Below are 21,262 nucleotides of genomic sequence, written 5' to 3' on the forward strand. Positions count from 1 at the left end.
GGGATTAACACATGTACTGTATTTAGACACAGAACACATTATGATGGAGATTGAAATGCAAGATATGACTGATTATGAGGATCCTACAGATATTCAACTCTTATGTCAAAAGAAAACTGAGAGAAAGATGTTCATTTGTGCATAACATAAATAAATCCTCTAGGAAGAGCATAAAATAATTCTGGTTATTTATTTTTGTGTGGTATCATTTACCATGGAAAGAAAGTAAATGGTAAGCAAGAAAGAGATGCCAAACTATGGTTTGATCGAGATTTAAGAAATACAACGAAAACAACAGCCGAGCGAGGGATGGAGAGATGGGTATTTGTGTGCATGGGAATATGGGGGGCATGAATGCATGAGAGAGGGAGGGTGGTGTTGGTTTTTCTGTGTCACTGAAAGAGAAAGCGAGAGGATGGGGGAAGGGTGCGAGATAGAGAAGCACATGAGGGAGGGATGGAGAGAATAAGAGAGCGCACAACCACTCATGTACGCGTAGTATGGTGTATCCAAGAGGAAATACAAAATTATACTACGTATGTAAGACTTCCCCAGTCATATCTCAAACAGTGCTGCTACTGTATCACACACAATTGCAAGGCATGGAAAGAAATCATAAAATGCTTCATTTAGTTTGATATGATCTCTTTTGAAATAATAGATCTCAAGACATTCAAGGAGCCAAATGTACAGCTGTTCAGAGTTGTTTGTTGAATGTTAAATTATTAAATACTTGTGCTATAAAAACAGTTGAAATACATGACGTTTTACTTATTTATATGCCGTCCACTTTCAAGAAAAATGGCGCTCTTGCCATCACGTCTAATTCGATATGTGATCCAAAAACACTGCCAGGGCTGGAGCCACTGAGCCTCTTACAATTAGCAGTAATAAAAAATATAAGAAGCAGATGTATCATATGTAAGTGTTTGTGTTTACCCGAGCAATGATAAATAAATGCACAAACCTCAAAATAAAGAGGCATGTTATATGTGTTGATGAATGTACAAAATATAAAGTACCAACTGTAATAATAAGTATGAAATGTATCATTTTAAGATTCAGCTGAATTGTATTCAGGTATGTAGGTTAGAGACTTCAATGTAGTTCAGTTACTGAAATGGGACTTTTATTTGATAATGTGTTAGTAATATCAATGCTTGGAAAGAAAGTTTTCACATTGCAATAAAAATTGCAAACATGGTTAATATTGGTTAAAAATATGAATTTTAGAAAGATCAACCTATTCAGCCCTTAAATGGATAGTTTACTCCAAAATGAAAAAGCTAATAGAAAAGTCAATAGGGACGAACATTTTTCTTATCAACATTCTTTAAAATAACTTATTTTGTGCTCTTAAGATAAAATAAAGTTTTAAAGGTTTGAATGATATGAGGTTGAATAAATTATGATAGAATTTTCATTTAACGGTGAACTATCCCTTAAAAAACGTGCATTATATTATTAAGGAATATTGGGGGACATGGGTAAGATTTTGAATCTAAAACAATTTCATTTTTTATTGAAAAGAAATCCTTTGATTTGGTTATAATCATTATCACGGACGGAGTCGTGGTGATAAAAAACAAGCACATTCATACATTTGGAACCTGAACAGCACATACAACCTGGTAGAAACCGCTCTCAGTTTTAGGATGACCGTTTACACAAAGATAAAGTTTATTTACTTCTAGTTTGCCAAAGTTCACATCTTTGGCCAGTTTCACAGACCCTATTCCTTCAAACATCTTCTCTGTCCTTTTCTCCTGTGCTTTGGCCAGGGTGAGATGGTACGAGGGACATCGTGAATGGCGATGAAGCCAGCCCTTCTCCCTGAAAACCTCCTGCAGAGGGGAATTCAAGCTCTGGATATCGCAGATTGGTTGAGGGGTCACATGGAGAACAGTCCCATTGAAATGCTTCAGTTTTGGCATGAAGGACACCGAAATAGGCGCTTTGTGGGAATTTATGATTGTGGCACGAAGGAGTTCGCCAGCAACTCTGACCTCCTCAGGGCCACTAAGGACGAGCAGGGAGAGAGTGACGTGTAATGTCGCTGGGTCGACCCACAGTGGTTCAGACTGGGGAAGGTGGGACAGAACTTTCCTCTGACACCGCTGGAAGGCCTGAAGAGCGGCGGGGGAGTCCACGCGGAAACAGATGAAGTGAGTGGGTCTGCGTGGTGGACGGATAGACCGTGGCTCTTGCGGTATGGATGAGGGAGGCTCAGCTTCTGTTTCTCCCTCCCCATCCCATTTATCCTTCCATTCTTCCTCTATTTCAGTCTGTTCTCCTTTCTTAGTGATAGATAGCTCCTCTGCCGACTGAGTCAAACCATCTTCAGCAACCTCTATCTTTTTGTCTTCATTTTGCCCAGATTCTTCTTGCAAAAGTGATCCGTCACTACAAATTTCATCTTCAGCATTTCCATCATCTTGTTTGTTTGCTTCTGTTGCAACATCAGATCCTTTAGAAGAATCAGATGCAGTTTCCTCTAGGTTGTTTGAAACATCTGCTGTGTTGGTAGTCTCTTCGTGTTGCCCAGTGTTATGTGTAAAATTTTCTAAAGATTGAATAAATGCAAGAAATTTGAGAGTGTTTTACTCCAGCATAATATTTTGCAGTAACCGGTCTGGGAAACAGAACACTAGTAGCAAGGGGAGTATTAAAGTCTGTTTCCCAGCCAATATAAGATCTTTACCTTGTTGATTTACACCTCTAAAAGGAGGCAAAATAGTCTGCCCTGTGGAGCCGAACACCCTGTCAGTACGACTGTCTTTATCCCACACACGCTGGCCTTTGTAGCTAAAGTACTGAATCCTATGACGTGGGAGAGCCAGCTCCTCATAGAAGTCACAGTCGCACACCTATTGAGAACAGTGACATACTGCTAAAATGTATTTTACATTTGGTCCATGGCCATAGATAAACTTCACAGATGATAATGAATCATATGAACGTGGTTCTGATTTTACACACCTCCGTATCCCACGAGAAGTCTGAGAACGGGCGTTCCAGCACCCCAAGAAAACGATCCAGATGACCGACCACAAAGTCAGCTGCATCCACTGTGGGGTCCCATATAATTCTAGAGATAACATCATCTGCAGTGCGCATGCGTGGTTTCTTCCTACGCTCTGAGAAAAAAGATTTTTTTGAAAAAGAAATTTGAAAGGTACAGTGCTTCTGCCTTCATTTTATGTACATTTCGTTATTAAATACAGTATCACACCTTCTCTTGCTGTCTTTATGTCAAGCTTTTCTTTCTTATCGGTGTGAATCTTTTTTCCATTCTTCTGGCTCTTGCTCTGCTTTTCTGGGACCATTTTGTCATGGTCCTCTGCCTGTGTGGTTTGAGGGACATCAGGCAAACTATGAAGACAGAAAAGAGTGATGCATTATTTATGTACTAACATTAGAAGCTATAATGCATATACCCAAGGCCTATCGACATTTACATCTCGCTCACACACAAAATGAGTCAGATACAGAAAGTCTTCTGCTGTTCAAACAGAGATAAGCAGGCCTATAATGAGACTAGTCATTACTGACTACATCCAAAGTGAATGACAGACCTGTGAGATAGTCGACATCTGTCACCAAAATGACATCTGCCCAAGAGGAAGTGCTGGCAAATGTTGCCTTTGCTTGTTTCTTGTTTTGGCTCATCTGAAGTAAAGTACAGTTAAGTTATATAACACAGACCAGGATCACCAATACATTCATATATGGACACCATACACAGCATAAACATGTTTTAAACTTGAACCGAATAGCCTGAATCAGTATATTAAAGTGGATTGTAGTCCAGATTATTTTTTATTTAGACGTGTTTTGGATGTGAAGAAGTGATGAACCAAACGGCTAAAGTATGTAGCTGTTTCAAACCCAATCTTCAACCCCACCCACCACCTACACTTAAATATGTCTGGTGTGACGTAATAAACAAACATACCTTTAACCTTTATAACCCTTAACTTACCTTTACATTTTAAAATACATAAAAACAAATTTTTATTCAGGTGCCTCAATGCAGCACACGGATTTACCTTTTGGAGGCTCACGCATGAGGAGTTGTTAATTGAGAACAGCACAATAACTTCTTTAATGGCACAATACTGGGTGTTAGGTAGAACTCTATTTGTGTGTTTTTGTATAATGTTTCCGCTAAGAATGTATATGAATTGACTTGACTGGGTAGACAATGTTTAAAAGGCTGTTTACTGCCATCTTTAGGTCATTTGCATAGTGGACAAAAGAACTTAATCTGTAGCTTGACCTGACCTTTATTGTTTTAAAAGAGAAACATACAAGATGATAAAAAATCTTAATAAATTAGTCCAATTTAGTTTAGTGTATAACAAACAAAATTATAAGGATAGCTATACTTAAAACAACATTAAAGAATACAAAAAAAAACAGTTTTTACACACTTCATTTTATATGACAAAGTCAATATGAAGTCAACAGAAACTGATTACTCTTAGTTAAAGACTTAACATTACCGCTGTGGATTTGTCCGTCAGAATCCTCTGTAAAGCTTTCCTTTGTAGTCTCTTCCTTAAACTCCATATTTGACAGCTTCACTGAAACACACACATTCCATTTATAGTCAATCAAATACAGAATGTACAAATGTTAAAAATCCGATAACTTTTTACCTAAAGATTTTTTTGATAATATGTGGGATGCTGAACCAGCCAGCTTGCATACACACACACACAACTAGGTTGAAAGTTAGTGTTAACGTATACATAATGACATCATCCGGTACAAATGACTCATACAGTAGTTGTAATTATGTACTTCAATTTGCTACATCATACACACAAATGACACAACAAAACTCGAAACGTCCTTAACTCAACTGTTGTCTTATAAGGATCTGTATATAAATTATGTATAATTTACAGAATAATTACAGAACACAGTGATTTTTCGAGCATACTTGATACTTACAGGAGAGCTGCTAGGTAATGGTCACAAACGTAAGTTCCGGTTTCACCTCGCGTGTGCTTATGGGAACTGTAGTTGTCTAGAGTTTTTTCACGGATTTAAAACGCTGAGCGTAATCTATGAATGCACATGAGATATAAAACACATATGTGGCTTTGACGTTTAACGCCTACAACAACAAAATATGACCTTGGTTTTAAATCAATGCATAGATTTCAATTCAGTGTGAGAGACAAGACCAGCTGTATGCGAGTCACGTACACGCTGTTATGCTTCAAGCGCGTGACTTCCATAATCACATGACACACGAGACGGAGACAGGATGGACTTACGATGTAAACACAATAAAACTAATAACTACGATCGTGTTTTGGCAACGATTTTGGAAGTACATCGTTGAAGATGCCATTCCCATTATGTTGACTGTGAGGCGTAGTAAGAAACTATTATATTGTTTGTAATAATCATACCACAGCCTGTGGATAAGTTGCTGTCAGTGCTCCCCGTTGTACTGTTTTGTTCATGATAGTTTAATGGACGTAACCGTCGGTGCTATAGCTGTAACCGTTTAATAATAAAGGTAAGGAATTTAATTTTATATTTAGTACACCATATTAGAAAGACATTAACTGATAGTCAAGTTAAATCAATGTTGGATTTTTTGATATGACGCATCCAAAATAAAGTATATGGGTCAATGACGTGACATGTATTTTTTGTGTCCAAATTCATTATTTTCCTAAAAAGAATTTGAATAAATACATGTCATATATCAAATGGATCTACAATATGTCCTTTATAAGAAACCATTTTCATTTTATTGAAATTCAATAGATTTTTTGAGTTTTGGTGTTTGAAAGACCAAAAATGTCAGGTGGTGCGACCGTCCAAACATACAAACAGAGAACAAAACTGAGAAATAAATGTTAATTTTCTCAATAAAATTCTTAATAAAATATTTTGGCATGATTTTATGTTAAATTTCTTATATATGAGGGGAAAAATACTCAGTGCTAAATACATTAAATGTATATTATTTTAAATGAATATATGGTCGCACCACCTGACATTTTCTGGGTGGTAAAATCAGAAATCTTGTTTAATAATGAATTAATGCTCCCTAAAATGCTGTAAAACCAATATAAATCAACACAATACATTTTTTTGGACATAAAAATACATTTTCAAACTGTTTTGCTTAAAATATTTTTTTTTTCTTCTTGAGAATCTTATTTGTCATTGACCCATATACACTTATTGTACATTTTAGAAATAAATATGATATATAGTAATGTTTTGTATCTGGTATTTTAGATTGATCTAATGATCTGCCTCTGAAAAGCAGCCTTATGTAATGTTCAATATCTGATATGGTGTAACACATAGATGTTTATTCGAAGTTAATATTTTGATGTTTCTCTAGATGAACGCTTTAGTTGCCCTTTGCCACTTCTGTGAACTCCATGGCCCACGGACACTGTTTTGTACAGAAGCTGTTCACCCTCCCTCCCCATCTCCCCAGCAGCCTGGATCTGGCATTCCTTATGACCGGGACCGAGAGGCGGACAGGGAGGGAGAGGGTCTCACCATGAGGGCCAACAGCTCTGCCACACAAAGGGCCGATATGTGTGAGGTAAGTGAAAAAGTATACAGTATGTGGCGTATATGTATATACAGATAAAACCCTAGTTAGCACCTCATCTTCTAATTATGAAATGGTATCAATTACTCATCCATCTCCAATATCTATATTTCTTGCACCAGGGCTGTCGCGCTCTACCTGTATCCCACCCAGGCTTTGTGAGTGTGGACAGTGAGACTGGCATTCGCTATCTGAGCCATCAACACCCACGCCAGCCGCAGCTCTTTAGCGTGGTGCGACAGGCATGTGTGCGGAGCCTTAGCTGTGAGGTGAATATGTTTATGAGAGAGAACATTTACATAATGTCTATTAATAATGTCTACGTCAATCAGTTTGTCTGGTCTAATCTTGATCTAAAAAGAAAATTACTTGACTGATTTGAATAGATATCATATTAGGTTCAGATTATCATATTCATATCAATATATTGTTTATGTTCATTCTTGTTTTTTGTGACCTTTTAGGTTTGTCCTGGTAGGGAAGGGCCCATCTTCTTTGGGGATGAACAGCATGGATTTGTTTTCTCCCATACATTTTTTATTAAAGACAGCCTCGCACGGGGCTTCCAGCGCTGGTACAGCATCGTCGTGGTGGCCATGGACAGGATCTACCTCATCAACTCCTGGCCATTCCTTTTACGCCACCTGCGGCTAACTATTCAGAGTCTACAAAGCACAGCTCTCAAGGTGCTGGAATATGGCACCCAATCTTTAGTTGAAATAAATGGAGTGTGGTTTACTCTGACACCTTTAGTATTATTCTCACAACTTTTGGTTTGTTTTAGCTCAAGTGGCACTCAACGCAGCATTTCTTGCTACCAATTTGTATCCTTTGTCACTATGAAAGACCATATAATAACTTTAACTTTGACCTGCAGGTGTTTGACAGCGAGCAGTGTGTGTGTCCTCAGAGGGCAGTGCGTATGAACGGCGCATTTTCTCCTGCAGTGTTCCCTCATCAGCGCAGTGGCAATGCTGCCCGCTCGCTCACATCCCTGACTCAGCACCCCAACCTGTGGGCCAGTCTTCACTCCTCATTCAGCTGGTATGTAATGTAAAACATTTAGGATCCGTATTCATTGAGTCAGGGGCCGGTTGCATAAACTACTTAGACTAGTCTTAGAAGTTAGTCATCTAATTTTTTTCTTCAAGACTAGTCATAACTTTTACATAAAAATTACATAAAAAGGTAGACTGGGCTTATTGAAATATGAAAAGTAAGACTGATTAATCCAAATTAATTGCTAGCCTGTGAGACTAGTTTTTAAGACACGGTCTTATACTGTGTCTAAACCGGATACGCTGCACACTTTATGCAACTGGGACCAGTTGCAGAAAAAACTACACATATTGATTACTTAAATGTGAGCAGGTGAAAACACAAACTAGAGTTCTGTTTGTCCATGCATTTCTCAATTTCTCCATCCATCCATCCATCCATTTTCTACCGCTTATCCGGGCCGGGTCGCGGGGGCAGCAGTCTAAGCAGGGATGCCCAGACTTCCCTCTCCCTAGCCACTTCCTCCAGCTCTTCCGGGGGGACACCGAGGCGTTCCCAGGCCAGCCGGGAGACATAGTCCCTCCAGCGTGTCCTAGGTCTTCCCCGGGGTCTTCTCCCGGTGGGACATGCCCGGAACACCTTACCGGGAAGGCGTCCAGGGGGCATCCGGAAAAGATGCCCGAGCCACCTCAGCTGGCCCCTCTCGATGTGGAGGAGCAGCGGATCTACTCTGAGCTCCTCCCGAGTGACCGAGCTTCTCACCCTATCTCTAAGGGATCGCCCGGCCACCCTGCGGAGAAAGCTCATTTCGGCCGCCTGTATCCGGGATCTTGTCCTTTCGGTCATGACCCACAGCTCATGACCATAGGTGAGAGTAGGAACGTAGATTGACCGGTAAATCGAGAGCTTCGCTTTGCGGCTCAGCTCCTTCTTCACCACGACAGACCGGTACAGCGACTGCATTACTGCAGAAGCTGCACCGATCCGTCTGTCAATCTCCCGCTCCATCCTTCCCTCACTCGTGAACAAGACCCCCAGATACTTGAACTCCTCCACTTGAGACAGGAACTCTCCACCTACCTGAAGTGAGCAAGCCACCCTTTTCCGGCTGAGAACCATGGCCTCAGATTTGGAGGTGCTGATTCTCATCCCAGCCGCTTCACACTCGGCTGCAAACCGTCCCAGTGCATGCTGAAGGTCCTGGTCTGATGGGGCCAGCACGATGACATCATCCGCAAAGAGCAGAGATGCAATCGTGTGGTCACCAAACCCGACGCCCTCCGGCCCCTGGCTGCGCCTAGAAATTCTGTCCATAAAAATTATGAACAGAACCGGCGACAAAGGGCAGCCCTGCCGGAGTCCAACATGCACCGGAAACAAGTCTGACTTACTGCCGGCAATGCGAACCAAGCTCCTGCTCCGGTCGTACAGGGACCGGATGGCCCTTAGCAAAGGGTCCCGAATCCCATACTCCCGGAGCACCCTCCACAAGATGCTGCGAGGGACACAGTCGAATGCCTTCTCCAAATCCACAAAACACATGTGGATTGGTTGGGCAAACTCCCATGAACCCTCCAGCACCCTGAAGAGGGTATAGAGCTGGTCCAGTGTTCCACGACCGGGACGGAAACCACACTGTTCCTCCTGAATCCGAGGTTCTACTATCGGCCGGATTCTCCTCTCCAGTACCCTGGCATAGACTTTCCCGGGGAGGCTGAGAAGTGTGATCCCCCGGTAATTGGAGCACACCCTCCGGTCCCCCTTCTTAAAAAGGGGGACCACCACCCCGGTCTGCCAGTCCAAGGGCACTGTCCCCGACCGCCACGCGATGCTGCAGAGGCGTGTCAGCCAAGACAGCCCCACAACATCCAGAGACTTGAGGTACTCAGGACGGATCTCATCCACCCCCGGTGCCCTGCCACCGAGGAGTTTCTTGACTACCTCGGTGACTTCATCCCGGGTGATGGGCGAGTCCGCCTCTGAGCCCTCGGCCTCTGCTTCCTCAATGGAAGACGTGACGGCGGGATTGAGGAGATCCTCGAAGTATTCCTTCCACCGCCCGATGATATCCCCGGTCGAGGTCAACAGCTGCCCCCCTCCACTGTAAACAGCGTTGGTGGGGCATTGCTTCCCCCTCCTGAGGCGTCGGACGGTTTGCCAGAATCTCTTCGAGGCCGACCGATAGTCCTTCTCCATGGCCTCGCCGAACTCCTCCCAGTCCCGAGTTTTTGCCTCCCCAACCACCCGGGCTGCAGTCCGCTTGGCCTGTCGGTACCTGTCAGCTGCCTCGGGAGTCCCACAAGCCAGCCAGGCCCGATAGGACTCCTTCTTCAGCTTGACGGCATCCCTTACTTCCGGTGTCCACCACCGGGTTCGGGGATTGCCGCCTCGACAGGCACCGGAGACCTTACGGCCACAGCTCCGAGTGGCTGCGTTGACAATGGAGGTGGAGAACATGGTCCACTCGGACTCAATATCTCCAGACTCCCTCGGGATCTGGTCGAAGCTCTGCCGGAGGTGGAAGTTGAAGATCTCTCTGACAGGCGATTCGGCCAAACGTTCCCAACAGACCCTCACAGTACGTTTGGGTCTGCCGAGTCTGTCCAGCTTCCTCCCCCGCCATCGGATCCAACTCACCACCAGGTGGTGATCGGTTGACAGCTCCGCCCCTCTCTTCACCCGAGTGTCCAAGACATATGGCCGTAGGTCAGATGAAACAACAACAAAGTCGATCATTGACCTCCGGCCAAGGGTGTCCTGGTGCCATGTGCACTGATGGACACCCTTATGCTTGAACATGGTGTTCGTTATGGCCAAACTGTAACTCGCACAGAAGTCCAATAACAGAACACCACTCGGGTTCAGATCAGGGGGGCCGTTCCTCCCAATCACGCCCCTCCAGGTGTCACTGTCGCTGCCCACGTGGGCGTAGAAGTCACCCAGCAGAACGACGGAGTCCCCAGTCGGGGCGCTTTCCAGCACCCCTCCCAGAGACTCCAAGAAGGCCGGGTACTCTACACTGCCATTTGGCCCATAGGCGCAAACGACAGTGAGAGACCTATCCCCGACCCGGAGGCGCAGGGAAGCGACCCTCTCGTTCACCGGGGTAAACTCCAACACATGGCGGCTGAGCTGGGGGGCTATAAGCAAACCCACACCAGCCCGCCGCCTCTCACCCTTGGCAACTCCAGAGTGGTAAAGAGTCCATCCTCCCTCGAGGAGTGTGGTTCCAGAGCCCAAGCTGTGCGTAGAGGTGATCCCGACTATCTCTAGTCGGAATCTCTGAACCTCACGCACAAGCTCCGGCTCCTTCCCCGTCAGAGAGGTGACGTTCCATGTCCCTAGAGCTAGATTCCGCGTCCAGGGATCGGGTTGTCGAGGCCCCCGCCTTCGACTACCACCCGTTCCACTTTGCACCGGCCCCTTACGGTCCCTCCTGTAGGTGGTGAATCCACGGGAGGGTGGCCCCACGTCGCTCCTTCGGGCTGAGCCCGGCCGGACCCCATGGGGGGAGGTCCGACCACCAGGCGCTCGCATACGAGCCCCAACCCCGGGCCTGGCTCCAGGGTGGGGCCCCGGCTGCGCCATACCGGGCGACGTCACGGTCCTCGAAATTGTGGTCATCATATGGGTTTTTTTGAACCGCTCTTGGTCTGACCCGTCGCCTAGGACCTGTTTGCCTTGGGAGACCCTACCAGGGGCATATAGCCCCGGACAACATAGCTCCTAGGGTCTTTCGGGTACTCAAACCCCTCCACCACGTGAAGGTGGCAGTTCAAGGAGGGGCTCAATTTCTCATTATCAGTAAATAGGGGTGTAACAATACACTTAAGGTCACGATGAACAGTAGTTATCAAAATCAAAAAGATACAATAGTATCAAAATATTCTAAACATTTTCCATAGAGTTTTGTTGTACATAAAATTTGTTATGTAATTTTTTATTAAGACAGGCAATTCAAGGAAGATGAATCTTAAGAGAGGACTAAGCCCAAAATAAAAACATTTAAACACTACATATTGTATGTTGAAGCAGCTCATGTGCTGGCACCTCAACCATTAGGATGAAACAGAAGACATATTCTAAAAATAGCTCTACAATAAACAATAAACTTTTTCTGTCACTAAATTAGTTTGCACAATTTAAGGTTTCGATATCTAATACATAAACATTGGCTGTGCATGTAATTTCTATTTCCAGCTTTCACTTTGTTAATGTTCCTCTGTGCTGCAGGTTGCTGAAAGCCTGTGGCAGCCGGTTGACTGAGAAGCTTTTAGAGGGAGCACCCACAGAAGACACATTGGTGCTCATCGAAAGACAAACTGGTAACTCTCCTAAATTGAGTAATTCAGTCAAATTCTTTTCAAAATAATTACAAACATGTCAGTTTTTTGCTAGAAAAATAAGAAATCAAACGTTTTGAATACACATACTATATACATATATATATATACATATACAACATATATATGTTTTTTTCTATAATGGGGATTGTTTGCAGCATGACCTACCGTAATCCAAAGTTATACTGTATTGTTATGTTGACAGTGATATTCTAATCAATTGTCTTTCAGAACAAGAAGAAGAGATGATTGGTTGGGATGGTGCCGAAGGGGGTGGATCGAATCCACAACCAAGCCAATCAGATAGCTTGCAGGGCACAGATTTTCAGTGTGATGACGGTAGACAAGAGGACCTTCCTGGCCCAAAGTTTAAATCACTGAGACATTTAAGACAGGTAAAAGATTCAAGCACCAATTCACTTAAATGTAACTTACTTTCCATAAATGTTATATCAAACCACACTACTTTTGATTGTCAGGTCCTTGGTGCCTCTGATTTTCGACAACTGGCATGGCATGTTCTCATGGGAAACCAAGTCATATGGAGAAGTGCAGATCCTGGGCTCATACAGTCAGCTTTTAATGTATTAAAGGTCAGCTAAATACCTGATTCCATCATGTGTAACCAGGGGTGCCGCTAGGGATTCTGGGCCCTCTAATTTGTATTATTAGTCCAATTGACTAATTTGTACCCCAGACACCCAAGTGATTGCATATTGCTTTCAATAAGGGACAAAACAGAAATACATTTTAACGGTTTAATAATTCATTAAAAATTAGTCTGTGAATCTTAGTCTATAAATAAAAACTAAACCAAAATATTAATTACATTACCAAGTTACAAATACTTTTGCACACATACTTGAGCTGTTACACACACCAATAAAATTATAGCATTTAAACAATGGCAAACAACAAGTTTACTTTTTCCCTTAAATAAGACTAGGTCAAGAAATGCTTGACCAAAGCTTGTATAGCTTGTATTATTATTGTTCTCATCATATTCATAACAGGTTTTACACACCAGTAGCTTCAGTAAAGCAAAAATAACGACAGATAATTAAGGAACTCATTACATTATTCGAGAAAACTGCTATACTCTTAAATTATTTTAAGGACTGTTTTTATCAACAGGATTCTACAATGACTTAAATCAGTGGTTCTCAAACTTTTTAGGCTTAAGTACCCCTTATTATGATTTTTCCAAGCCAAGTACCCCTTGACCAGACAACAACATTTTACTTTAAAATACAGTGAAATGAGAGTCAAACAGTTATCATATCTAAATTTATTATTTATTTTTTATGCATCTTTGTGTAGTCCTAATTTCATATAAAAATACTATTATCATAATTTATTGATTTTCATTATTTATTCCTAAATGTCAGTTTCTCTCACTTACCCCCTGCAGTACCCCAAAGTACCCCCGGGGGTACACGTACCCTCATTTGAGAACCACTGTCTTAAATGAAACGATCGAGAATAACGATAGCAGATTACAATATACATTTTGATTGATTCTTAAAGCTGTCGCTAGGTGAGAAGCTTTAACATACATGAATGGAATAGATAAGCCTTTGTTGCGTTTCAGTTTTTTTTACAGCTCATCACAATCAACTCGATTCTTGAATGCATAAAAATACTTTCTTGGCATATTATGTTACAAAACATTGGGGTGTGTAACTGATGGAATTGATAGTTTATGTTAATTAAATAGCTTATAGGACCATAACACAAAACGGAACGTTAATCACCTTCTTTTTAAAAAAACTTCAAAAATTGTGAAGCGCTGCAGCGCCAGTGCCGCTTCGCTGAATGATCCGCTTACGTCTTTTTAAAAGCGATCATGCAAACCTCTTAGGGGACACGGACATACACACGCGGGTTCTGATGGGCCCCCAGTGAAACGAGGGCCCTGTTAATCATCCTCATCCTCCCCCCCCTGTTGCAGCACCCCTGTGTGAAACTGCCACTAATGCACAGCTCTATACTGTAAAATATGGGGATTTACAATTTAACCGTGATATAAAAACACAATTATCAAAATTATGTTAATACTACACTTAATTTGATAATATCGTCAATAATTCTGTACCCAGTTACATTTTTGCCTTAAGAGCTACAATGCTTACTTTCTCTCTTCACATTCCTACACTTGTAGTTTGAGTACGATTCATTGGCCAAAAAAGAGTGAACAAAATAAAAAAAAACGAAAGATGAATTGGAATTTAAGCTTTATTTATGTGTTTTAAAACATGTCAGTAAATATCATAATTGAATCATAATTGTGAATTCAGTTCTAATCCTAAATTCTTATAATTTCAAAGGCTTTGCTTCCAGTTGGCTGTGTGCGAGCCATTTCATACAGTCCTCAATATGAAGAAGCATATCGATGCAACTTTCTTGGGTTAAGTCCTGATGTAGTGATCCCTGCACATGTCAGTTCTTCAGGTAACTGGTGTTACTCTGTAAAACATCTGCAGTTTTTGCTCAACAACACTGGTTAATTTCACTCTCTAAAACACAATACGTGTTCACTTTTCTCAACATCTCATAAACAGACATAACATATAACAAATAACTCTAACCCCGAGGGTTTTGAACCTATACCCACTGTGTTTTTATGTTACCCTTTCAATAGCACACATTAGTCACACTGACAAATAACAGTTGTGCTCCGTCCAGCAGTGAAAATGTTTCATAATCTTTATCTACTCATTCTAGGTGGAGATACTATTTTCATAAGAAGATGTTACATTTTAATCAAGTCGCACACACACACAGTGGAATACAGTGAAGACTTATGGGTGTTCTTTGTCATAATGGGATTTACAGCGTATTTCTCAACTTCTGTGTGTCTGTTTTCTTTCTAAACACTGTGAAAATGTTTCATAACTCAAGTGTCCGGTTCATCTTAAAGTTCAGTGGTTAAAAGATGCCCCTGCATTACCAGACTGCCATAAATAAATGCCATCATTCTTATATTTTTCTTTCTCACTCCCTCAATCTCTCAGAGTTTTCAGTGCTGGTGGATGTTCTTAATGCCGAGCGTGATTGCGTAAATCCTGTGGACGATTACATTCTCTCACTCTACCATTTCAACATTAGCAGTCCAAACAACCAACCCGTGGACAAAGGTAAATGCCTGGGGGAGCACAAAATGATATTTTCAAACGTGATTTTATGTGGTTTATTTATTAAATATGACCTGAAAGACACTACGTTTTCTCAACAAACCTTAATTTGTTTTTATCGTTTTTCAGGCCCAACTTTGTTAAATAAAATTGAAGTGGCTCTTTCTAACGAGAATCTGTCAGTGGAGGTGGTGTCTCTCTGCCTGCTCTGTCTTAAAGAAGAGTGGATGAAGTAAGCACACATTTTGTCTTTTACTTCAAATCTGTCTAGTCTGACATACATAGAGATGCCTGACAATATGTAATTGCACAATCCCTCAAAAAATTTCATATAGTTTTTTTATATACTATAGTTACGTTTATTATAAATGTATTAGGTAGTTATATACACTAGCATCAGACACACAGAAAAGGAACTGAAAAAAAGCAAATGTACAGTTATTTTTTAGGTTTTGCACATATTTGTGAAGTTCATGCCAGCAGGAGTGCATGTTATCAAAGAAATGGTAAATCGCAAAACAAAAAAAACTTGAAAATTATGCTCAATTTAGCAATTTTACCTTTTTATTCAAATAGTTTGACATCATATAATGTCTAGCTTTAAATATCGTTGAATTCGAAAATTCAGACATTTAAAGTGACATTAGAGTGTTGTGACTTTCTTTCTTATGCAGAACACAAAAGAAGATATTTTGAAGGATATCTGTAGCCGAACAATGGCGGTGCCCATTCACTTCTATTGTATACACAAAAAACTAATACAGTTTTGTGCAAAGTCAATTGCAAATTCAATGTGTACCGCCATTGTTTGGTTACCAACATACTTCAAAATATCTTATTCTTTATCTAAAAACATAGAGGTTTGAAATGACAAGAGGCTGAGTAAATGATGACAGAACTTTCATTTTTGGGTGAACTGTCCCCGTTATCCCTATTAACTATTTAAGTCTTTGATATACTGTTAGAAAAGAAATATAAAATATTCAAGGAATCTTACAGAGTGATCTGATACTTTAGACATGTCTCATATGTTAGACATTATGGGAAATAATGTGGTACTTTCCTTGTATTTTTTCAGTTTTTCTTTTATGTTCCATATTTTCTTTCCTCCCCTCATTCTTCATCAATTCCCAATTTCCTCAGTGTCCTGTTTTCCGCATCTGTGTCTATTGCTCTTGTTTTGACCCTTTGGACTGTTTCTCAACGTCTTCTCTTGTTTTCTCTGTTGCAGCAAAGTAAAAGTGTTATTTAAGTTCTCCAAAGTGGATGGCAGAGGTAAAGAGGACACTCAGAAGATTTTAGCCCTGCTGGGGGCCACAGGGCCGGGAGAAGAGGACAATGTACGGCTTCTTAAGTTTTGGATGACAGGACTCAGCAAGACTTACAAGAGCCATCTGATGACAGCTGTGAGAGGTGGAGAGAGAACACTGAGCCAGTGAGAGAGTACGAGAGAGAGCGGACAATGGACTCATTGCTCGAGTTTGATGAAAAGAAAGTGTGTGTGAAAGTGTGAATTACTGGAATGGGGACCAGGCGGACCAGGCCTGTGTCGTAGAACAGAGGAATATTTGAGAGAACGTGAAAGCTGTGATTCAAGCCCCTAAAACGTTTAGTTAGATGTGTGCATTTTAATGGAATGTTGTTTTACCGTCATGACCAGACATGTACATTTTCTGTCTTTTTCACTGTGCATTTGTGTGGACACAAATGGAGTATAACAGTGCACTGGCTTTGTTTAACGTTACAGAGGATGAGTTGACAGATGACTGCTAGAAGTTTATTGGTGTCTCTTAATAGTTTCTGTGTGCATTTTATAATTCACATCATCAGTTGATCTGTTGCCTGACTCGTCTGAAAGAGAATTCAAAATTTTATGAGCAATTTATTTATTATTTGATAACTTATTTCAAATCAAAAGCTTTTGCTGTAACCTCAGACATACTAAATAAAGAGACTGCTTGTAAACATTAATAGCTAGAATTCATTATTAAAGTTGCTGGTGTATCATCTTTGTAGGTACAAATTTGTTTACAAAGTGTTGCATTGTGCTGCAAAACCCTGTGCTAACATGAGCTGTACCTCAATGGAAACATAGCGTTTACCCAAGCATGTGCTAGTCTTTCATTTAACTTTTTCACTGGAATTATAGGAATAAGGGTAATCCCCCTTTTCAAGTGTGCAAGATGATCATTAAAGTCAAAAATTCTAATAGCTGAAGGGTAATAGTAGTTAACTTGCTGTACAATTCCTGAGTGCCTTTTTTGATTTATCACTTTGGTAATTTATCAATGGCAGAACCAGCGTTGCCATGAGGAGCAAGATAGCAAGATCCTTCTTCCTCTTCGCACAAGCTGATTGACTGCACTTAAGGACTGTGGGATAACTGCCAGGATATATTCTGCTTTGCACGGTTAACCGTGCATTCATTTATTTCAGATCCACAAGGGATGTTTACTTTGGCATAACAGTTTCTTTCTGATGAAACACATTCACCGATTTATTTCAACTCAACAATTTTGTATGGCAAGCCATGCACACAGATTTTATGCACTCAAAACATATTTTCTTGATGCAGTCAAGTGACTGTTCGATCCAACCATTCCACAAACTATAAATCCTTTGTCTTTTAAAATGACACCATAGATGAGTAATCATTTTATAATCATCACATGTCTGACGATGATTCATCTTTTACAATGTCAGCTGCATAAACATGCATCCAATGAATACTTTTAGTTCAGTAAGTCATCACTGTACACACGCATGGCGGGATTGGGTCAAACGGAATAGGGCACAGATACTGATACCTCAATTGGGATGGTAGGGGGGTTTACAAACAGACTGCCAAAACACACAACCAAGTCCGGGAAAGGCCATGTATTGGGCAATGAGTAGGGAAGGGGGAGAAGGGGGAGTGCATGCTGGCTAATGAGGTAAAGGGGTGGGGAGCTCTGAGGAGACCAGAGAGAGAAAGAGGAGAGGACTACTAAGCTACTGAGACTTTCACTTTCATTGAGCAAGCAGCTGGAGTAATTCAAGGTTCAAATAAAGTCATTGGAATAGAAGAAAAGTCAACTGAAACAAAGGAGTATCTTGCCATGCATAAGACTTTTTTTTTAGGAGATTGAGGAATTTCAAGTGTTTGACTGGGATTGAACCAGAAGAACAGCATATGGAGAGCAGCTCTCATGTTGGGTCGAGAAGAAAGAGTAGCAGTGACATCTTGTAGTTTCTTATAAAGGAAACCACAATAAAAAGAACCGAGCTTCCTTCATAACGTTTCACCAGATATCTGTACCTCGCTGAGAAGATGATGGGGAAAAGCCCACATTGGCCGGTAGAAGCATGATACCAACAGGTACGCATGTTTAGTGTGACGAATATATCAATTGATGCGCATGATAAATGAATGCATTGCCAAGTGTGTGATTAAGTCATAAGGAGCAGAACAAGACTTTGCATATGTTATAAATCTTGAGCAGACAGATATAATGCGAGCTGTGATCAACACGCATCGTTTGCCTTTTCAGTGCTGTTACTTCTATCAGTATTGACTGCTCAAGGAAGTGGGTGCGATGATTTTATGAAGACGACGGTGAAAAATCTTCAGAGCACCATCAACAGAGAGAAGACGACTGGATTTGTGAGTTGAACCGTTTATTTATGTAACGGTGACGATCAAATGAACCGGTCCTTGCTGAGTAGCTTTAACTCATTTTTGTCCGATGTAACGTACGTTAGTTTTGTGCTCAGCTTGTCGTAAAAATATCGTAAGATTTCAGTAACGTGAAATTGCGTTTTATTAGTCTTTTCGTCCTCATGAAATGTGGTCCAAACATTAATCATCCTAATATCTGTTACAGCCACAAGTTTTTCCAAAGAACTACGTAGTGTCTCATTATTTCAACGACAGCGCTCCGTGCAATGAGTCGGTAAGACTGATAGCCCCTATAGAAAAAGATGTCACGTGACCCGTTTAGTCTTGGTTTCAGTGTACTTTTCTGTTTTTCTGTCTGTGTTTAGTGCTGTGTGTTCAGCTCTGCTGTGTTTCTGTCTAATTCCTGGATTAAGCTTGTCCAGTATCTCGACAGAGTTCACCTCAAATACATGTTCATCACTGAGCTGATATACACACTGGACAAGATAGCAGAAGAGGTCAGGGAATGGATCATCTTGAATATTTGTTACGCATTTTATTATTCCACCTGATCTTGCCAAATATATCTTTGATTTCTACTGAATTTAATTTAATTCTGAAGTTAATTTATTCTTAATCAATTCTTAATTATAAGTAAGACTGATTGTAAAAGTCTTTACTTCACTTGCCATAACAGTTCAGTAGCATATGTTTATTAATAAGAGCATTTTGTAATCCTTCTGCAGACATTTCTGGAAACTCCAGATGTCACTGCTTTCCCATCGATTCAGTCAACACCAGAGACTTTGCTCTCCTTCACCTCCTCCCTGTTTTCAAGATGGCTCAGTTTGGATTGTGCTTTCGGAAAGGATCACTGCATCTTCCCCATACCAAGTCAAGAAGAAGAGGACGATGATCTGATATCAGATGAGGAAAATATGGAAAACAATGAACAGGTGGATGAGTATCAGCCTTTTATAGAAGGAGTTAAGGGTGAAATACAGTTTGACCCTGGTCCGAAAAGTGGATATACTGAGTTAGGTTTCCCAGGTGTGTCTCGGTGGATCTTATCTTATCTATGGATAGTAACATGTGCAAGTCTTATCTGATCATCTGTGTCACCCGACAGCAGAAAGCAGCTACTGTGTTGCCTTGACTTTGGTTTGCTTGAATGAGTTTCAAGGAAGTTACTTTCCAAATCAAGTGGTTGATGATCAAGAGATTTCCGCAAACTGCATGAACTGGACTGTGTTTTAAAGGGGAATGTGCATGTTTTGGAAACATTTCAAATGTGATGTCTTACTCCGTTCACTACAGCACAACTGTGTACAAACATGTATGATGTCTGCAACATTTTTTGCACTAATTTTTTCTATGTCTCTTTCCGTCATCATCAAAATATGTGTCAACATCCATGTTAGTTCTGGTGAAACGTGAATATTTTTTACATTGAATGTAGTTTAAAAAAGGTAGAGAATTCATGAAGCCAAAAGTTGTTTTCCTTGCCTGTCTCTCACACACCACACTCGGTAAAAGCTACAGTAAATGCAATAAGCCATATTAAGACTATATTAGTTTAGCAGCATTCTGTGTAGGCATAAGCAAGCTATTTCATTTAGAAAATACATATTTAAATGGCAATGTCATGTTTACGTTCATTGATATGTTGCATTGAAGACTGTAGATGATGTTTGTCAATGCAACCACAACCAATTTAATATCCTTTTTGTGTAAATGTTTTTGTATGTAGATTTTTATATATAAATAAAATCTCTTCGGATTGTGTTAAATGTTTGCATTGACTTACATGTGCAATTAAATGATAGGCTACCAGAATAATACAGGTGAAACAATTGTTTTTGAAAGGGTATTTGTACTCTTGTTTGTCACCATGTGTATATGCGGACTTTCTCTATCACCTGGATGGAGGGACTTGCAGATGATGGCACAAACAACAGCAAACCACAGAGAGCTTTTGTTCGCACGTTTTTGATGTCCTACCACACTGGACATCTAGGTCACACTAATCTAAAATTGAAAAACAAACAAAACGCATTCAAAAATTGGCCAGGCATCACATAAATCTACCATTTAACTGCATACAAGTTGTTGCAATCAAACACATTCTTTCAGAGCTATACAACTTCATACTCGCAATACAATTTATAAGATCCAGTTACAGGTTAAAATGGGGTTTGTTCATTAAATAACCTATTTGAACCGAAGGGCATGCAGCATAGGGCTGCGTTTATTGACTGAAACAAGCTTGTGCATTTTGGGGCAGAAAGGTTCTAAGCAATTTTTTAAGAATAAACTTTAACATTTGTACTATTTTTTGTCAATCTAGGTTTAGTGCAAGAGGTATTACTGGAGATTACTGTAAAATATTCTGTTACACTAATTCCCGCTAGCTCGAGTATTTGTGTGTTTCCAACTATGTAGGGTACAGCCAAAGACTGTACGTATACAAGACGGTGCAAACTTAGGAGGTTCGCAAACCATTTTTCGGTTTCTGTAACTGTTTATGTCAGGTTTAATTGTAAATCGTAAA

The 21,262-nt window shown here is 40.7% G+C and overlaps 3 protein-coding genes across 4 annotated transcripts; 2 read left to right on the forward strand and 1 right to left on the reverse strand.

The window, feature by feature from the left end:
• Nucleotides 1–171: 171 nt before the first annotated feature.
• On the reverse strand, nt 172–4,995 carry leng9 (leukocyte receptor cluster (LRC) member 9). 2 transcript variants are annotated; one of them, XM_056763289.1, is made up of 7 exons: nt 4,960–4,995; nt 4,506–4,586; nt 3,576–3,669; nt 3,233–3,372; nt 2,980–3,137; nt 2,702–2,867; nt 172–2,563 (listed from the first exon to the last, which is right to left on the reverse strand). In XM_056763289.1, the coding sequence occupies exons 2-7, from the start codon at nt 4,570–4,572 to the stop codon at nt 1,596–1,598; spliced, it is 1,593 nt and encodes a 530-aa protein (XP_056619267.1). In that variant the 5' UTR covers nt 4,573–4,586; nt 4,960–4,995; the 3' UTR covers nt 172–1,595. The 2 variants fall into 2 exon arrangements, with proteins under 2 accessions (XP_056619267.1, XP_056619266.1); XM_056763288.1 differs by lacking the exon at nt 4,960–4,995 and adding an exon at nt 4,662–4,936.
• A 243-nt stretch (nt 4,996–5,238) lies between these two features.
• Nucleotides 5,239–17,045, forward strand: flcn (folliculin). The gene is made up of 12 exons (XM_056763287.1): nt 5,239–5,536; nt 6,380–6,589; nt 6,721–6,867; nt 7,063–7,284; nt 7,476–7,642; nt 11,831–11,922; nt 12,172–12,335; nt 12,420–12,533; nt 14,268–14,391; nt 14,955–15,077; nt 15,204–15,306; nt 16,306–17,045. Exons 2-12 carry the CDS (start codon nt 6,380–6,382, stop codon nt 16,511–16,513), a joined length of 1,674 nt encoding a protein of 557 aa, XP_056619265.1. The 5' UTR covers nt 5,239–5,536; the 3' UTR covers nt 16,514–17,045.
• A 1,000-nt stretch (nt 17,046–18,045) lies between these two features.
• On the forward strand, nt 18,046–20,506 carry zgc:174888 (uncharacterized protein LOC558116 homolog). The gene is made up of 5 exons (XM_056762731.1): nt 18,046–18,432; nt 18,605–18,717; nt 18,938–19,006; nt 19,098–19,229; nt 19,458–20,506. Exons 1-5 carry the CDS (start codon nt 18,420–18,422, stop codon nt 19,818–19,820), a joined length of 690 nt encoding a protein of 229 aa, XP_056618709.1. The 5' UTR covers nt 18,046–18,419; the 3' UTR covers nt 19,821–20,506.
• Nucleotides 20,507–21,262: the final 756 nt, after the last annotated feature.

This window comes from Triplophysa dalaica, chromosome 12, assembly GCF_015846415.1.
Source record: "Triplophysa dalaica isolate WHDGS20190420 chromosome 12, ASM1584641v1, whole genome shotgun sequence".
In the NCBI taxonomy this organism is placed as follows: Eukaryota; Metazoa; Chordata; class Actinopteri; order Cypriniformes; family Nemacheilidae; genus Triplophysa; species Triplophysa dalaica.